Source organism: Mya arenaria, chromosome 7 (assembly GCF_026914265.1).
Source record: "Mya arenaria isolate MELC-2E11 chromosome 7, ASM2691426v1".
Lineage (NCBI taxonomy): Eukaryota > Metazoa > Mollusca > Bivalvia > Myida > Myidae > Mya > Mya arenaria.
In genome coordinates, this window is record NC_069128.1 from 55,223,114 (window position 1) to 55,240,408 (window position 17,295).

The following is a 17,295-nucleotide window of genomic DNA, read 5'->3' on the forward strand; positions in this document are numbered from 1 at the left end:
TGAAAGTAAGTTATGTAAGGACGCCTAATCAACCAGGCTTGGCAATATATGGACTTTTAATTCCATCAAAGCGAACATGTCAAGAAGGGTGGATTTCCTTTCGGGCTTCTTGTTATTTCGTTTCCAACGATCCGAAGAAGTTGCTCCCTTCGCATAAATTTTGTTAAGAGGAGATCAAAAGCTTTCTTGTATCAATTTCTGACAAAGAAGAAGATGATTTTATCTCAGAACTATTTAAATCTCTGGCTCCTGGTCATTGTTACTCTGACAGGGGCACACAGCGGCCTAAAAAGTCTATACTTTAGCTGGAAAACGGGCGAACCCTGGGACTACACACCCCATCAATTTGACGCAATCCGCAAAAGCAATCAAAGAGAACTCTGCGTTCATGCAATAAAAGTCGGCGAGGAAGTGCATTGGAGGCAAGCGGCTTGTCGATGGAATAAACCCCCGATTCTGTGTGGAAACATATGTGAAAGGCTATTATGATTTGAGGACGCATTTGGACTAGTGGACGCATTAACAGCTGCAGCTTTAGTTCATTTACAACACATATAAGACATTTAACACACGCATTTGGCAAAACACAATCATAAGGTATATACATTTTTCTTACCTGACGTATGTGTAATTTAAAATAAGGTTATCATGTGTTTGGCTAATGTGTTTTGTGGCGGTTATACAACTCGTATGGAATCTATATTAAAGTTCTACATATTATAAGGACTATATAACTCCTTAGAAATAAATTGTATGCAACGTTTTCAAAATAAATCTTATACACTTAAATGTAATCAACATTTTACAGCGAAAATAAATCAACTTAATCACTAAAAATATAGTTGCAATGTTGCTTTTTCGACGTTGGTAGTGTTTGTGCTATAGCTGGGAGGTTTTATCATACATTGATTAGCTACAAAGTCGGAACAAAGAAAATATGCATTCATAGAGTCATATAAAGATACATTGTAAATACTATCGGACCAAGCATTTCGATTTACTATCGGACAATAATCGAAAGTTCATAATATCAGTAAGCAATACATTCTTTATACATAGTATCATCATGATCATTTAAATGGCTAAACCCGGAATCAAAAAGTGTGATTTGCAACAGTAAGTAAATTTCCACAACCTTTTCTGTCTTTAATAACTTAACGAAAAAACAACACAACACATGCTTAATAATTGCACATCAATTTGAAAATGATGCACACCACATCAAGTAAGTTATCTTAGCATGTTAAACATGTAAAAACATAATAAATATGTGTGAACCAGCTTAACATTCAATTAACTGTTATATTGAACATTTCATTAGAAAATCTTAATTTCATAAAACTTTCACAAATAAGTAAACTTGTTAATTAAAAACGATATAGGATCACCGGTATTTGCAGTTAAGACCGGACCAACTACATCATAGAAACAGGTTATTGAAGAAGGTTTTATCAAATATATAAACAAATGTAAACAACTTGTAATTTTGGGAGAGCAAAAGTATTTACATTCACCGCATTTGTGTAAGACTCATGTTAAAACAACTTCAACAAGAATTTACCGGAAAGAAAAATGACATTTACTCGAATTTTACCACAGCAAAAATACGTAGTTACCGGAAGTAACATTAGCGACATCGATTTGGGACAGCCACTATTGATTGTCGCCGACAAAGCATTGTCAGCGACGATATATCTATTGTACTCGATTATCGTTTCATCACTAATTTACAGTATATCTTTTTTATTCACTTATCAACAAACCAATTTCAATACAAAACTATAGTAAACATATCCTAACTTTTTTCAAAAAGTTTGTAGAGTTTATAATATAAGAAAACAACAACGTTCCGTTTTCTTCCCATTTTTAGTACAATGATGTTCCGATTTTGAATGGTAATGCTTTTTTGTTAAAAATAAGGATGTGCAAAAAAAAATGTTGGATGTTTTACGATATAAATGCTCATTAATGTATATGATCATAGTTTGTTTTTAATGACATACATTTCACGCTCAAATTGAATGCGTTTGTGCAAGTACGTTTTAAAATGAGGACAGTTTGGAATCGTCTGTCCGTATTTTGAACAATATATGTAACATTTTAAAGTTAATGCTGCAATATTTACCACATACGTTTATTCCAAATAGAACGTTAACCGGATTGAGTTCAATAAATATACCTCTTGTTTAGAGATAGGTCTGTGTGTGTGTTTTTTTCTACGTTGCCTCCCTATGTTTCATACATTGCAGGACTTGGCATTTATTCGAAATAAAAGTTTCTAAATTAATTGTTCTGTTTAATACATATATTGCCTTTGTTTGAATGCACTAGTGTATCTATTTTTGAATTAAATGTTCTTACTAATTCAACATGTAACTGGTAACATCAATCGATTAATCAAACAAAAACGCATATAATCGGGGGACCACTATTGTTTGTCCTTACAATAATCCCCTAGTCATTTTCGTCAGAAATGAATTCCAATTGCATTTTTTTTCTATTCTATAGTCACATTGCATGGTTTTGTTAGCATATACTCTTAAGTATTTAACAATCATGATAATGATCATTGGTTTTATTTATAATGTTGAATGAAACCTTCTCACATTTGTCTATGATATTCAATATTGAGAAATTTATTATTGCATTTCGGGAAATCTCTTTTACCCACGTGTATCTTCTAAATTAAAGACTTTTCATTAACATGCTATATTTATTTACTTATTTATCTGTTACCATATGTAAGAAAATTGTATTACAATTGCATGTTCGTTTAATAGTACTATATTTTTTACTAAATGGCAACATTGAGGGAATGCGATCTTCGCAAAACAGATAATTTGCACCATAACTTTTGGGATACAGATGAGTGTAGTGATGAAAGTTTTAAAAACATTGGCAAACATATTTCCAAATTATCTTAATTATGACTTTTAATCTGCATCTCTATTGATACAGCTTTTTGATTCAGACATAGTTTCAATCAAAGTTTTCAGATAGATGTATTCACATTCTTGAAACCTATTGAATCTGTTGTGATTGACATGATACCTTCCCGACAGTCTTGATTGATGCATATAGTTGGAACAATAAACACATTTAGGAAAACATATGTGCACGCCATTGATGCAAAATATAAACTTCTAACAGCAAATTAACATGAATTTTAAATTATCCAGATTAGATTATGGACATTATCCATGTGCAGAGCTGCTTACACTGCATGTAGGTGAATGGATTCATTGAGTTGTTTCCCTTCGTCCGTGTGCTGCGGTTTTACCATCATTATCATTAACTGTGATGTTTGTTGTTGTGGAAAACCTAAAGACGGCGTCGCCGTCTGTGTCATACCTTGGTATCTTTGTATCCTTGATTGTCTCAGCAAATATATTATTATTGCCTTGGAAATGTGTTCCCAATATTCAGCATACTTAATAAATGCAATAAGATAACACTTATTTGAATATAATGTTTACAGTCGTAATGTCCCTTTATTTTTTAACTAAGAAATTGTGGTTAAGGATTTGCATGTAAGCACACATATACGATGGTACTAAACCATCCAGCCTACTTACAATACCAAGTTAGAATACTCATTTTTTGCAAACAATGCAAATTATGGCCCTTTGAATTTCGACATTGAAATTATGGTTATGGTTTTGCATTTTACCATATTTATGTCCATATCTCTGCGAATACATCATGCATTGCAACGTATCGGTGACATGGCAATGACATGTCTTTCTTACTATCCAACCGTATGAATTAATCAAGAAAGATAACTCTTTTGTGCATATGATGCAAAATTGGCCGTTTATTATTATTCCGTTTGGACATTCGGGTTAAGGTTTTGAATTTGATCAAATTATCATAAACATGCAATCGTAAAACTTGAAAACGGCGGAATTGTATGTTTGATAATTTTAACAACAGTTAAAAACATCTGCGCCACATTCACACTAGATAATTTTTCAACAAATGAATGTTTTTGCTCTTTATGATAAATTTTCAACATATTTTGTTTTTCTCAGACGTCCATAGATACTTTAACTTATTGCTATCTAAGTTGTTATCAATGTTTAAATGTATATCAATGTCAGTACTGAAACAATATTTAAGTTCAACGTATTTGGATCACTGACAAATAATATTGTTCACATAATTAAAAAACAATCGATTCTACACATAACAAAATATATTGCACTACTACCCTGTCATTAAACACATATAAATTTACAAATATCATAGTGTAAATCTGTTTTGCCATTGAACATTCTTAATCCTGTGGTTTTACAAAAGTCAAGTAGACATCTGCCAAGTTAGTTAACAGTTTTTGTCATGGATTTTCCCAGGTAAAATGTCATCTGGCACGTAATCAGCGGGCAGTAGTTCAGGTCGGTGTAGATATTTTTCCTCACTGAAGTCTGGTCTGTCACTTACTCACTTTCAATATTGTATATGTCGTGCACGATTAAATCAAATATATTCAAATTATTAAATAACTCCCTACTGCCGCCACTAGGCACCGTGTATGCTAAACAAAGGAAGAAACCCCATCATACTGAAACAAGACCTTGCTTTAATTAAGCCACACTATACAGTCATCTGTTGTCTTGAGATGTTGAACTTTTTTAAATGTATATGAATATTAACACTGTCACTAGTACGTTTTTGTTTTCTCTTTATTTCATATGAAATGAAAGTTCTTTAACCGACAAGTTGTTAAGATCACTGTTGCCTTATATTTTGTGCTTTCAATGAAATATTTTGAGCTTTTGTTAGCAGAAAATGTTATATTCATGAAATGTGTAATCAATATTTTCTTTAATCTAACATGTTAAACCGTTCACACATTAAACAAAATTAGTGCCTCTCAGTTGTTTTTGGAAAACCAATTAGGCAACATAGGCCAGTTATTTTTTGACGTTTTGTCTTTTTTCACATTCCCCTGCGCTGCTTGTTTTTGGGATTCTACGCACTTGCCGAGTGGGACGGCTGGGATAGATGTGCCTTCGCTCCTAGGTCTGGATATCACCTGTTGTTCTACAACATGTATTCTAGGCTGTCTCTGCAAGGTACTGGACTGTTTGTGTTTATCTTGAGTGATAGTGTTCTCCCGGGATAAAACTTGGATATTCATGTTTTAAGCTGTATAAAAAGTGTTTAAGTATCTTTTTAGAAAACTGTGCTCATTGTTTCTGGAAAGACATCGGGATTTTGATGAGCACGGTCTCAGACAACCATGCCTGCCGTAGATTGCCCTATCAAAGGGTGCGACTACCAGACTCCTGACCTGGAACCAACTATTGCGGCCGCCCTCATAACAGCTCACAACGCTACGCACATTTCGCGAAACACTGCTCCGATGGTTGAAAAGGTTACGGGACCTAATACGTTCTAGTTTTTATTCATTCATTGCTCGATTTTTAAATACAATTTTACAAATATTATTTATTTAATTGTAGTTTTCCTACATCAAAATTAAAAGTTTAAACGAGAATTAGAGTTCAGGTTAAAGAAAAAGAAGCAGAACTCGCAGCGCTTGGCTTAATTATTTGTATAGCGCCTCAAGTTAAATTCCAAAACAAGTACATGTGCACTCCTTGAAAAGAGCGTAGCCTAATATTCGCGTTTGGCACTTGCAAAGATGAAAGCAAGGGAGTCAGTTTCGACTGTGTTCTATAATATGAAAATTGAAAAGATAAACTAAAATATAGTAATCGGGAAAAATGGTTGAAATTATATTAACAGTATAATAAATAATTCTGTATAATGTTTTATTAACTAATGACCGTGTGATAACTTTAAACACATTAGAAGAGCAACATGCTTTTTTAATGCTTGCTCACTAGATAATCAAACTTGGCAATTTAATTAATAAATTGATAGGCAAATTTTGTATGTTGGCCGGACGATTAAAAACGAACACAGATAGTTTCAGTAATGTGTACTTCCCGGGATACACCTGACAAGGCAATTTGTGTTTCAGGCCGATGCAGTACCCGACGACTATCCCATGGGGAGTGATCCTGCTAATCATCCCAGCGTCTCGAGTTATAAAAAACATCTAGAGCATACAGGTAAATGCATACTTCCAAGATAGACAGTGTAATTGTTCGGTATATATTGGCAGGTACTCTGCATCATTTGATCATTACAGAATATGATTCAATGATTCTCAGAGAACTTTTAAAGTCAATTTTAAAGAGAGTTATTAATGTCAACAAACATTCTTTATCACAAAGAGGCCACTACCTGTCATATATTATGTTTTTTTGCAATTAATCGCCTTTCCGAAATGCATATATATTTATATTTGCATGTATTCAACTTGCATCACCCAGCCACTCTGCCGACCGATGATGATCTTTTCGGGGACAAGCCGAAAGCTCACGTGGTTCATTTCGAGACCAAGCCCCTGCAGGAGCCCAAAATCTCTACCGTCCAGAACCAAGACCCTGTCACTGCTGAAAATCTCACCCAGAATGAAGTTGATGCTTATGCTGATGATAACAGTCGGTGCAACAAGTTTAGCTGTACGTTTTCCTAAAAAGACAAGTTGCATTGCCTGCTTGATTTTATTAACTACATTATCCAACAATTTAATGTAAGTAGGATCTGTCACGACTCATGTCATAATATATAACTTTATTCAACGAGGTCTGTCTTATTGTTAGTAAGAAATCATTCGGCGAGCTTATCAACGTATTATGCACCGATCAATTGTAACCACGGCCCCTCAGGTCCGGGGAATAGCGGGGACGTTGACTTTCGGTCCAGCCAACCCTGCGGGGACGAACTGATGGTAAAACCCCGGCTAAATGCCCCCGCACCCAAGAGACCTAGGTAAGGCCCATTCCCCGCTTGATTTGGCGTGAAGACAAAACCACCGCATTCACCCGGGGCCACCTGAAAGGTAAAAACACGGCCCATTTACCCGGGTTTCCCCGGTATACCCTCAGACCTGGGGGGGGGGGGGGGGGGCGTGGTTACAATTGACTGGTGCATTTCTTGAACGAGTTAAGACAAATAGTGCACGATGTGTTAACGACTATCATATTATTTGGTATATATTAGTTTGTGTTAAACAAGGTATACCAAATTATTTCTGTTATATGTTTCATTAGGTCAATATTTAAATGAAAAACTACAGAAACAAGTCCAGTAGGCTAAAGTTTAAACACAAATCCCGTTTAATGGCATAATTATTTTTAGTAAACGCCAAAGACATAAAAAACACAAAAGCAAACAGTCACAAACAAGAAACCTGAAACAACAACACAAAACTCTACAAACAACACACTACATTACATAAAATATGAATGCATTTATCAAGGATTGTTAGGTACCGCCTTGCAACGGTCAGTAAAATATAAATTTACTGGGGCTTTAAACTAGTTTGTGAGCACAACAATCGTGACTTAATTGTTGAACAATTACCAATGAAGTGTTGTTGTGTTTTTTTTCTTTTCGGCTTAGATTGTTTACATATTCTGAATGATATATTCACCAATCGTTACGGTTTTGTTAAGTCGGGAACGAGGTAGCATTTGAACTGTTAAGGTATACGTGAACGGTCATGTCTGCTTACAAATACATATTCTGAGGGCTTTTTTGTTGATACCAAACCAGTTTCAGTTTTGGTTTCAATGGTTTTAGCAGTTTCGAAACCGGTTTTGATAGTTTTGCGCAAAATAACAAATGCATGGTTTAGTGTACAGTTTTAACAACACGGTGGAGCTACTACATGTAGCCATTATTAATATTGCCTTTTTCATTAAGCTCATTCGCCAATTGAAAGGCATTGGTATCAAAAAGATTGAGTTTCAACAATCATGGATGAGCGCTTTTCGCCATGTTGTTTTCAAAGTAAACTAGTTTTAGGATGGAACGAACCGATGAAACCGCCCGATAGTTTCATAACAGGTTCCGTTTTTCTTTAAAAAAATGATAAAACTAGTTTTCGTTTTACATGAAACTGTAACAACAAATATATAGTTCGTGAAACCGATAAAAAACCGAAACCAGTTGTTTAATCCTGAGCTCTCCTATACTCTTAACCATTTTGCACATATATACTTCACATAATTATTAGCATGACTTATTCATACTGTTAGATTACCATACTATGGTTTTTATTTTATAAGTTTTCGATTTATCAATTGTTCGTTTTATATTTCAGCGTGTTGGAAGAAATTCGCATTTCTTTTTGCGATCGGTGGAATCGTTGTCCCGTTTGCTGGTTTAGTTGTGACAATAGTGTACATTGCTTTCGTGTGGTGATTATCCTAGAAAAATCGTGTACTTCTCATTTGATTTCAGTCGTAACACTTGAACTGTGTAACATTTGTACAATTAACAGCAAATTCTGTTTTAAAAGTCTCACTGCTGTATCAATAGGAAGCACTAAAACCTGTAAATATAACTATAGACAATAATAAAAAGATGGTTTTGTTAGGACTAGCATTTTCTCTCACACTTTGGAATCTAGTATCTCATGAATTGTCAGAAATGTTTTAATTTATCAAAAGCTGCACTCTCACACTATACCATCTTTACAACTTTTTTTATGTTTTGTCTTAGAAAGAGCATTTCTTTTTGCGTAAATATCTGCAAACCAATGATAAGATTGCTGACAAAAAATCATATCATAGATTTTCATATTTCCGTTCCAAAATTAATGTCTTACTAACGTTACTAACGGTTTAAGAAAAATGCATAAAACATCAATTTTTAAACTTAAATATAAAACTTTGCGATCTGCTTTTTTTGTCAGCAGTCTTATATAACTGTATATAAAGTCCATGGACTTTTGCAAAACTTGGCTCGTTCCAAGACAAAAAATAAAAAATGTTGTCAAAACGTTCAATCTGTGAGAGTGCAGCTTTTGCACCGTATGATGAAATAGCGAAAAAAAGACAATTGACGAAAACTGATATAAACGTGGTATCGATGTGTACAATGCATTCAAACTAACTAACTGAAGTACCACATAGTTTACAATTAATTTATTTTTCGCAGTTTTTTCGTATTTTTTTCCAATAAAAAGGATTACTTGGTATGTATACCCAGTATATAGCTTATATATTCCAAAGGTTAAGGTTAAGCCTTCGTAGCACAGTGGATGCAACACTGGACTGTAATTTTGGCGACACCGGTTCGAACCCGGCCTTTCACTCGATTTTGATTTTTACATTTTGGTATTTTTTTACAACTTTGATATCAAAGAGTAAAACATTTTATTAAAATATTGTCATGAGAATCGTTACAGAAAAAAAACTTTTTGGTGCCAATCTGGTTTTAAGTCCCTTTAAAATAAAAATACTAATGTATATATGAATTAATTATGCTCCAGGCGTTACAATTGAACTGTTTATCATTTTCCATCGATAGCAGTTAACATAATGATTTTATTTATCAATATGAAATTGATTAGGAAAAACCTTAAAAGGATAATATATTTTATACAAAATAATATCAATACAGTGGGGCATAGGTTGCAAAACATGTTGTGTTATTACTTTAAAGCATTTGTATGTTTCATTCATTTAACTTTAATGAGCAAAACAAAAAACAACAACATATGACTTGTGTACATATAAAGTAATACATGCAATATTTTAGAGCTTTTTAACTGGGAAGCCTGTGGCCACGTAGCTGTTTATTGAAAATAATACAATTATAAAGGCTTGTATTTTTGTCTGTACATAAATCATATGTTAGTGCCTTTTTACCATAACGATCAAATGAGTTTAACATTGATAATTATTTTTTCATATATAATTTTGCCAATTTAACCAAGTAATAACGTTTCATATAGTGTACCTTCTGTCAAAAATAGTCACAAAGGGAAAGAAATACGTGTATTGTGTCGCACTCACATATTAATATATATATATAGTTTTGTGAACTAGTGTGCTACTTGAAGGAAACTGATTGATACTGGAAACATAGATATTAATTGTTTATTATTTTTAAAGCAAGATTTGTCCGGAGCATTACTATTTAAAGAAATAGTTAAAACTAATGACATTTATAAATGATATTGGAATCGAATACAACGTAGTCTATAATCCATAGTGAACAAGTTATCTCCCATTGATCTTTTATTTCCAGTTCTAAATATTGCCCAGAGCATATTTCAGAAACTAATAAAAGGTGAAAGGAACTTTTGGAAGATATTTTACAAAAAATGTGACTTTTAGTGTTGTGCCGATGATCGATTATTATCGACAATTGATCGGAAATGCCTTTGTCGGAGACAATCGATAGTGAAATTTGAACAATCGATTATAGAAACAAGGGACGTAACCGCTACTGACTTATTTTCTTTTTCAGGTTTATGCTTGTAAATGCTAAAATGTTAAGGTGTTACTAAGTTAAGTTATTTAGTCATATTCTTATCAGTGAGTCAGTGTGTTGTTACATTTTTTATAATTTAACTGCTTTGGATGGATTGGTTCTCAGCTTCTCATGATTGTGGTTTAAAAATGATTTTTAAAACTTGTTACTTCTTACCATGTAAGAATTTAGTTTTCTCAGTTTTATGAGAGAAAATATTCTTGTAAAACGTATATGCAACTGCTTGTTGTACTTTTTACTGATTGATTATTAAAAAGAAATTGATATCTTTCCTTGTGTCTATTTTTCACATGTATACAATACTAAACGTAATACTCATCCTCTGTAATAGTAACTTGTAAACACTATAAGATAGTCACGTTCTGAATATATTATGTGATTAACACAAAGTCAGAAATGTACAAACAATATTGTAATTCATGCTTATACCGTGTGCATGTATATGTATGCATTAATATGAAGACTAAAGATAATTAAATGATGATTAAAGGGATTAATTATCGATCATTGATCGGTTTCTTAAACCAATTATCGATAGTATTTTTCGGTCCGACTCCCAACGCTAGTGACTTTGTTGTATTTGATTGTCGATGTATCTGCTTCAAGTATATTTGTAAGAAAGCTTGTTATTTTGTTCCAAAATATTTGGGTCATATGACTGCTCGAACATTTATTCATTGAGCAAATATCACAAAGATTACACGAACAAACAGCGTACCTCATTGTATTCGTAAAAGGCATTTGTTCTTAATTGCTCTTAGATTTGATATCAATGCAATGTTTCAATGCGTGGTTATAAATATGTAACCACTTAAGATTATGTGCATCTAGACATGTTTTCTATTTGTCTTCGCCTGCATTTAGCTCAGGTTTTTGGATGAAAACGAGAATTTGATATGGTTTAGTCTTTTCATTCATCTTAATGATGAATATTTTATGATCATTGTAATCCAGTGCCTCTAGATTCAATTTTTATTTCCACGTCTGAGAAATTAGCTTTAAGTATTTCATATAATCATAAAGGTCCTCGAAATTATATTTCAATTTTAAACCACGTCCCTTACAGAATGACGATGATGACTGTCGATGCAACGATCCTATCTGTAAGTTTTGTTAAACATGACAAGTTGTTTGCTTCATTATTCAAGTTCTAAAATATATCCCAAATGAACAAATAATATGCTTCATTGTTGTGAAAAATATCCAAAAATTAAATATGTATAAATAATTGAAGAGAGCGAAGGACGGGATTAAGTGGTCGCATTACTGAAAAACGGGGTGCTCGTTTTTTCAGGGTTTACGACCATTGAGTTATAGAAGAAAAAGACGGAGTGATCGCATATAGGGGTTTTACTGTACATGGTAGTTGTAAACGGTTATGTCTGGCAATACTTAACTTCTAAATGTATGTTTTTTTTAATATTGGTCGCAATTAACCTATACGTCTGCATATTTAAGCGATTTCGCTGAACTTCGCATTTCTGTGTTTTGCGATATGTGTGATCTAGTTCAGTTTAGTTTAGTTTAATAATATTTTATTGCTCTTTTGTCAACAGTATAAATTGCATACAATTTTCACGTACACTTTCAATCAAATAAAACAAAAAGAATAAAATGGGTCAGTCTACAAGTTATTACAACATTAGTTTCAGCCCTTCCCAGGGGTCAATATAGCGTCAATGTCGTTTAAATCTATGATTCAATGTAAGTAGAAAAATTTATTTACTTTAGAAAAAAAGATAGGTTGCCACCAAAAGAGAAAAACAACAACAACGTAATAACTATGTGTGATCGCGACCCCATGTGATGCTATACCCTTACCAATAATGTTGTTGGTATTCGGTATCACTTTACTTTCTAATTTACTTTCTGTTTTGACTGCAAATACGTTTTGACTGGCACATGGACATGTTTATTATTAGTGAACACAATTACTTTAGGCACACCTAATGTAGCATGCATTTGTTATACTTTAGTTCACCAACTGATTTCTGATAAACAACTTTTTTGTAGAGTTGTAACAAACATACCGTAAAAATTGTTATTATTTTTAACAATTAAATGCACCAACTACAGTACATGACCAAAGACATGGTATAAAAGAGTTGTGTAATAAATGGCCTTTGCTTGATATTGCAGAATGTATGTCCGACAGTACTGTTGCGTTTCTTTCTAACAGATGCGATCGTGTATACATATAGCGATGATTTTAAGCACGTCTTTCATAGCTCAATTCTATAACATGCTGAATTTTATTGCGCGGGTGTATCAGCACCAGCGCATATATTGGTTGTTTTTAAACTGTCCCTGGTGCAATGGGCGTGTTAAACGTTTTGATCGCGCATGCGCCGTTTCTTATCGTCATCTCTCGGATAATACCGTAGCAGTTCGTCATTAGACTGGTTTCTGTTCGAGTCTGCAATAGAAGATTAAGATTAGTAATCTACTAATATGTGAAGCTTTAAAATATAAGGCAAATCAAAACCAAAGATTTGTTTTGAAATAACACTTTAAAAGGAAAATTGTCATTAATGCAAAGTCGTTGAGCAATCTTCTCTTTTTTATTAAAATATTTTTACATAAAGAACAAATCACCAATGCGCAGAATGTATCTTACAATAATCTTAGAAGATCTGTGAACCAGTCTATTTATCTGACTGGACGGTAATGACCCGGATCAGATGCACGCGTCTAGATGATCGAGACTATGGATATCGAGGTCAACACGCTGGCGGTTGGGGAAAGGTATTTTTGTTTTCTTTTTACGTAGTGAATTATAAAACTATTGTTATTATATATTTATATCATATATTTTAAAAGCAGGTTTCGTGTCTTTTGAATAAGACAGTTGCACGTTATTTGTTTCGGTATTTCTACTTTCACTTTGAACACAACATTTTAAGGCTTTTCCAATGACGTCATTAAAACCAGGAAAGTCGATGATAGCCGTCCAATTGAAACGCTTCTTGCATTTAAGATATAGCCGAATGCGCGTCAATGTCAAAATTGCGAGAGGGTGATTCGAATTGAAAGTAGAAATACCGCAACAAAAAACGTTCGATTTGGATAAATACGCGACTTACTCAACGAGTTCACAATGGTAGGGATGATATTTCTAGCTCCTCTTTGTAATGCATGCGCAAAGATTGCATGTCAGTGTGTATTTAACGAGTTTTAGGGCTGATTTTTTCGTAGTTATTAAACCTCTACATTGTTTCGTAACTGGCGTTTTCATAGTCTAAAATAATATACGTGTTTTATGGAATTCTCCCAATCCAAGGATTTGCCATATCAAATGTCATAAAAAATCTGTCAACGTACAATTATTAAGACTAGCGTTCAGTGTTGAGTCTGCCATTTCGTCTAATTATGTTAGAATTGTACCAAGGACTGGGAAACTCATATACATATTCATATTTACGTCTGTAAAAACAAGTGGAAAAATAAATTCATATTGTTTTTAAAACTTCACAATTTCAAATGCTTGGAACACATGATCAGCATCATGTGTAAATGTTTGTAACACATACTCTCCTCTGTCACACAAAAAGCCGCAATGAGTTTATATTCCAAATTACTTATACAGTTTGTACTTCAGTCATTCAAAGCTGTTTTGCATTTCCATCCATATAAATTCCATGGACCATTGGAAATGCTTGACAGTCATCATATTATAATTCATAATCTATGCTTAACAGTTAGCCACTTCTTTCAATTAAAATTACAGTAAAACAACAGCTTAAAGGTCAGAAAGCACATTTTATTATAATCTTCAAGTCGACTGTCTCAATAAAATGCATTTTTATATTTATTATCTTACATTCCAGTTTCTACCACAAGAGTTGTTACATCTTGAACAGATGGGGCTTCATCTTCAAGATGAAGACTTTGCAAAAGACAGCATCAACAGTATTGGTGCCAGGACTGAGGAGTTCCAAGTTATGGGCATTACTTAATATCAGTGCTGCCCCAAACCAGGTTTGTTTTCCTTCTTAGTTTCCTGTTAACTTTATGATTTCAGAACAATAACCAGCATTCATCATAAACATGAAATCCAAAACCTTCTGCATTTTGTGTTGTTATATCACATAGGTAAAGCTAGGCAAATCTTTTGGTAAGTTTCTAACTACAACTGAATAAAACAAAAAATATATGGATGTTTCGATGCATTTCAATTCAATAATTGGATGTATTTACAATTATTCACAATTTCAAATAATGTGTAAAAAATAAACTCTACTTGCTTACAATATAATCTTTTTTCGACATCATTTTTTAGATATTTTTTGCTCAAAATACACGACCTATAAACAAACCTTCATACAAATTAAAAACATTTTTTTTTACTATCTCTTGAACAAAACTTAACTTAATAGCTGAATAAATTAACGATATCATTACTTGTATATAAATACTAATCATCTTAATTATTATTTCGCGATCCATGCATCGATCTTTAATTTGTATAACCTGATTCACAATTGAGATTAAATTGCCAATTACCTGTCAATTCACATCTCTAATAGAGCTTATGATATCAACCCTGAAACCTAACAACTTCACCTCAGTCAGTTGAGTTTTTTTTGGTTTCTCATGTATCATGTTATCAAATCTTAAGTGCTACATTCATTTATCATAATATCATAACAATTTTGTTTCATATCTTTTAAGAGCGTCGCAACAAGTAAATGGACCTTGACAAATGTCTTCCATGTACGGGCCAGTCCCTTACACAAGTGGCCTACCATTGCACAGCTGAGGTTGTTATCAAACGCAGCAGTGGTTATGAAACCCGGAAACTGTTCCAACCTGATCTTCAACTCCTCATCACATACCTGAACTGAACACAATCGGTGACGATCCTGCACTTCACTTCTACCTCACAGAGCTCCTCCCTATTAACGCTAGAGGAAAGTTTGAAAATGGGAAACTTGTCATTGCAAGCGTGAAACGACCAATTGATAATTAATGGAACCTGCCTAAATGCTTTGGCTGACACTATATCAAGTTAACATATACACTCTTTATGAGATCTGATATTTGTAAAATAGTACCTTTCAACAAAACGTCTGCACTATGTTAACAATAGGTTTATTAAAATACTAACATCATTTTTAGCTGTATTTGTAATGATATATCATTGTGCAATTATGTACCATGTTACCTTTTAAATGTAACCTTGCATTCAAACAAGCCAACTTCACATGTTGACACATTATACCATATCACTCTGTGTCTCGAGATCTTATAATATAACTCTTACACAGCCATGATAACTATCCTTGACCATAATCAAAATTTCTATTGCTTATTTTTCATTTCAAACTCACTGACAATATATGTACAAATGGTATACATTACATATAATGATAATTATTTCCATATATACTTTCAAGCATACTTTTGATATTTGTTTCTTTTACGACATTTCATAACATATAAGTATCTTCTATGGCCAAGAGTGTAAGATAGGTTCATCCCGACACAAGCGCAGGGTGTTTTGCGGACACGAGGTCTACCGAGTTTCCGCAAAACACCCTGCGCGAGGGTCGGGATGAACCTTTCATACACGAGCGGCTATGGTAGATGCTTTTTCTCCCACCTAAGTTAAACAAAATTAAGAAAATATGCTGGAACTCTTTTGTGCTTAGTGAAAATAAATACGCATGGATATGTGATAATTCGTGGTTGTCATGGATATGCGCGCAGTGATTCAGGTTATGTTCATAGTGAAATAAGGTCTTTAAATAGTTCTGAGAAGAGTGAAGCATTATTTCTTGAAAGGTGCGTGAAAACTTTTTTATGGTGACATTTGAAGCGAGAAATAATTGATAAGCATTCTAAATATTGCATCAAGACAAGGTTTCCATGATGCTACCGACGGCAGTCTTCAACAAGGGAGGTAATTACAATGTGATGACCATTAAAATGGAGTTCCATACGGGCGTTTTATCTTTGCCCGTGGGCAAGATAAGAATTTCTAGCGTGGTTAATTGTTTGGATCTACTTATCTAAGGGAAATAACTTTCTCATACCTCTTGTATTTACCTTATTCTACAACATCATTTTTTTATTAGCAAAACCTTTTTAGTTGAGTACATGACAATACCGTAGTAATGTTTAGTGTGTAATAATTTGAAAAAAAATCCTCCAATATCATTTTGATGTAAATTTTGTTCATTTCACAATTTCTTTTGTGCTTTTCATGCTATTTATTTAATGTTGTATATTTATTTTACATTAGAATACTTGTACAGGTGAAACATATTTCCATTTCTGCTATTGTTGTGTTTTACCATTATAACATTTTATACAGAATTGTTCAGTATCAATTGTGCCAATATCTTACAATGACCATGTATGACTTTACAGAATTGTAACTTTATTTAAAAACCTTACCATACCTTACCATAATGATTATTTATCATCCTATTGTTTTCTTAAAATGTTCTGCAATTCCAATAAATATTTACTAAACATTTTCCTAAAATCAGAGACATTTGACAGTATTATAAGACTTCTCATTCAAGGTTTTGTCTATTTTGAACACTGATGTTGACGAAATGCTCTGTACATATTACTATGCCTTTGAAAAGTTTCATTCCTATGAACGTTTAGATTCATTTCTTATGTGTGCATATATTTAATAATGTTCTGTTTTTCAACATCTACCTTAAACAGTGAAAAAATGCTCTTTAAAATAGAAGATCTGTATTTATATCATTATGTCATTTTGCCATGTTACCCTTCTTTTGTACCTGTTATACTTAATAACTCTGCTCTGACTTTCCATACTTATTTACAAACGTTAAAATTCATAATGTTCTTAATGGTTAAAAATATATGTCTGTTTCAAGTTCTCAACCTATCCTGCTTTCTTTGCTATGACCCTAAACCATTCCATTGATTTTTTCATTTCTGTGATTTTGGCTT

General features: G+C 33.1%; 1 protein-coding gene across 1 annotated transcript; it reads left to right on the forward strand.

Moving 5' to 3' along the window:
• The first annotated feature begins 5,012 nt into the window (after positions 1-5,012).
• On the forward strand, positions 5,013-10,495 carry LOC128241627 (uncharacterized). Its single transcript, XM_052958641.1, has 4 exons — positions 5,013-5,377; positions 5,990-6,080; positions 6,345-6,536; positions 8,183-10,495. Exons 1-4 carry the CDS (start codon positions 5,243-5,245, stop codon positions 8,281-8,283), a joined length of 519 nt encoding a protein of 172 aa, XP_052814601.1. The 5' UTR covers positions 5,013-5,242; the 3' UTR covers positions 8,284-10,495.
• Positions 10,496-17,295: the final 6,800 nt, after the last annotated feature.

Bases quoted from the DNA above. Each gene is read 5' to 3' on its own strand.
- LOC128241627 (XM_052958641.1), top strand. From the start codon at position 5,243: ATGCCTGCCGTAGATTGCCCTATCAAAGGGTGCGACTACCAGACTCCT. The intron at 5,378-5,989 runs GTTACGGGACCT...TTTGTGTTTCAG, and splicing joins CTGCTCCGATGGTTGAAAAG to GCCGATGCAGTACCCGACGA. The intron at 6,081-6,344 runs GTAAATGCATAC...TGCATCACCCAG, and splicing joins AAAACATCTAGAGCATACAG to CCACTCTGCCGACCGATGAT.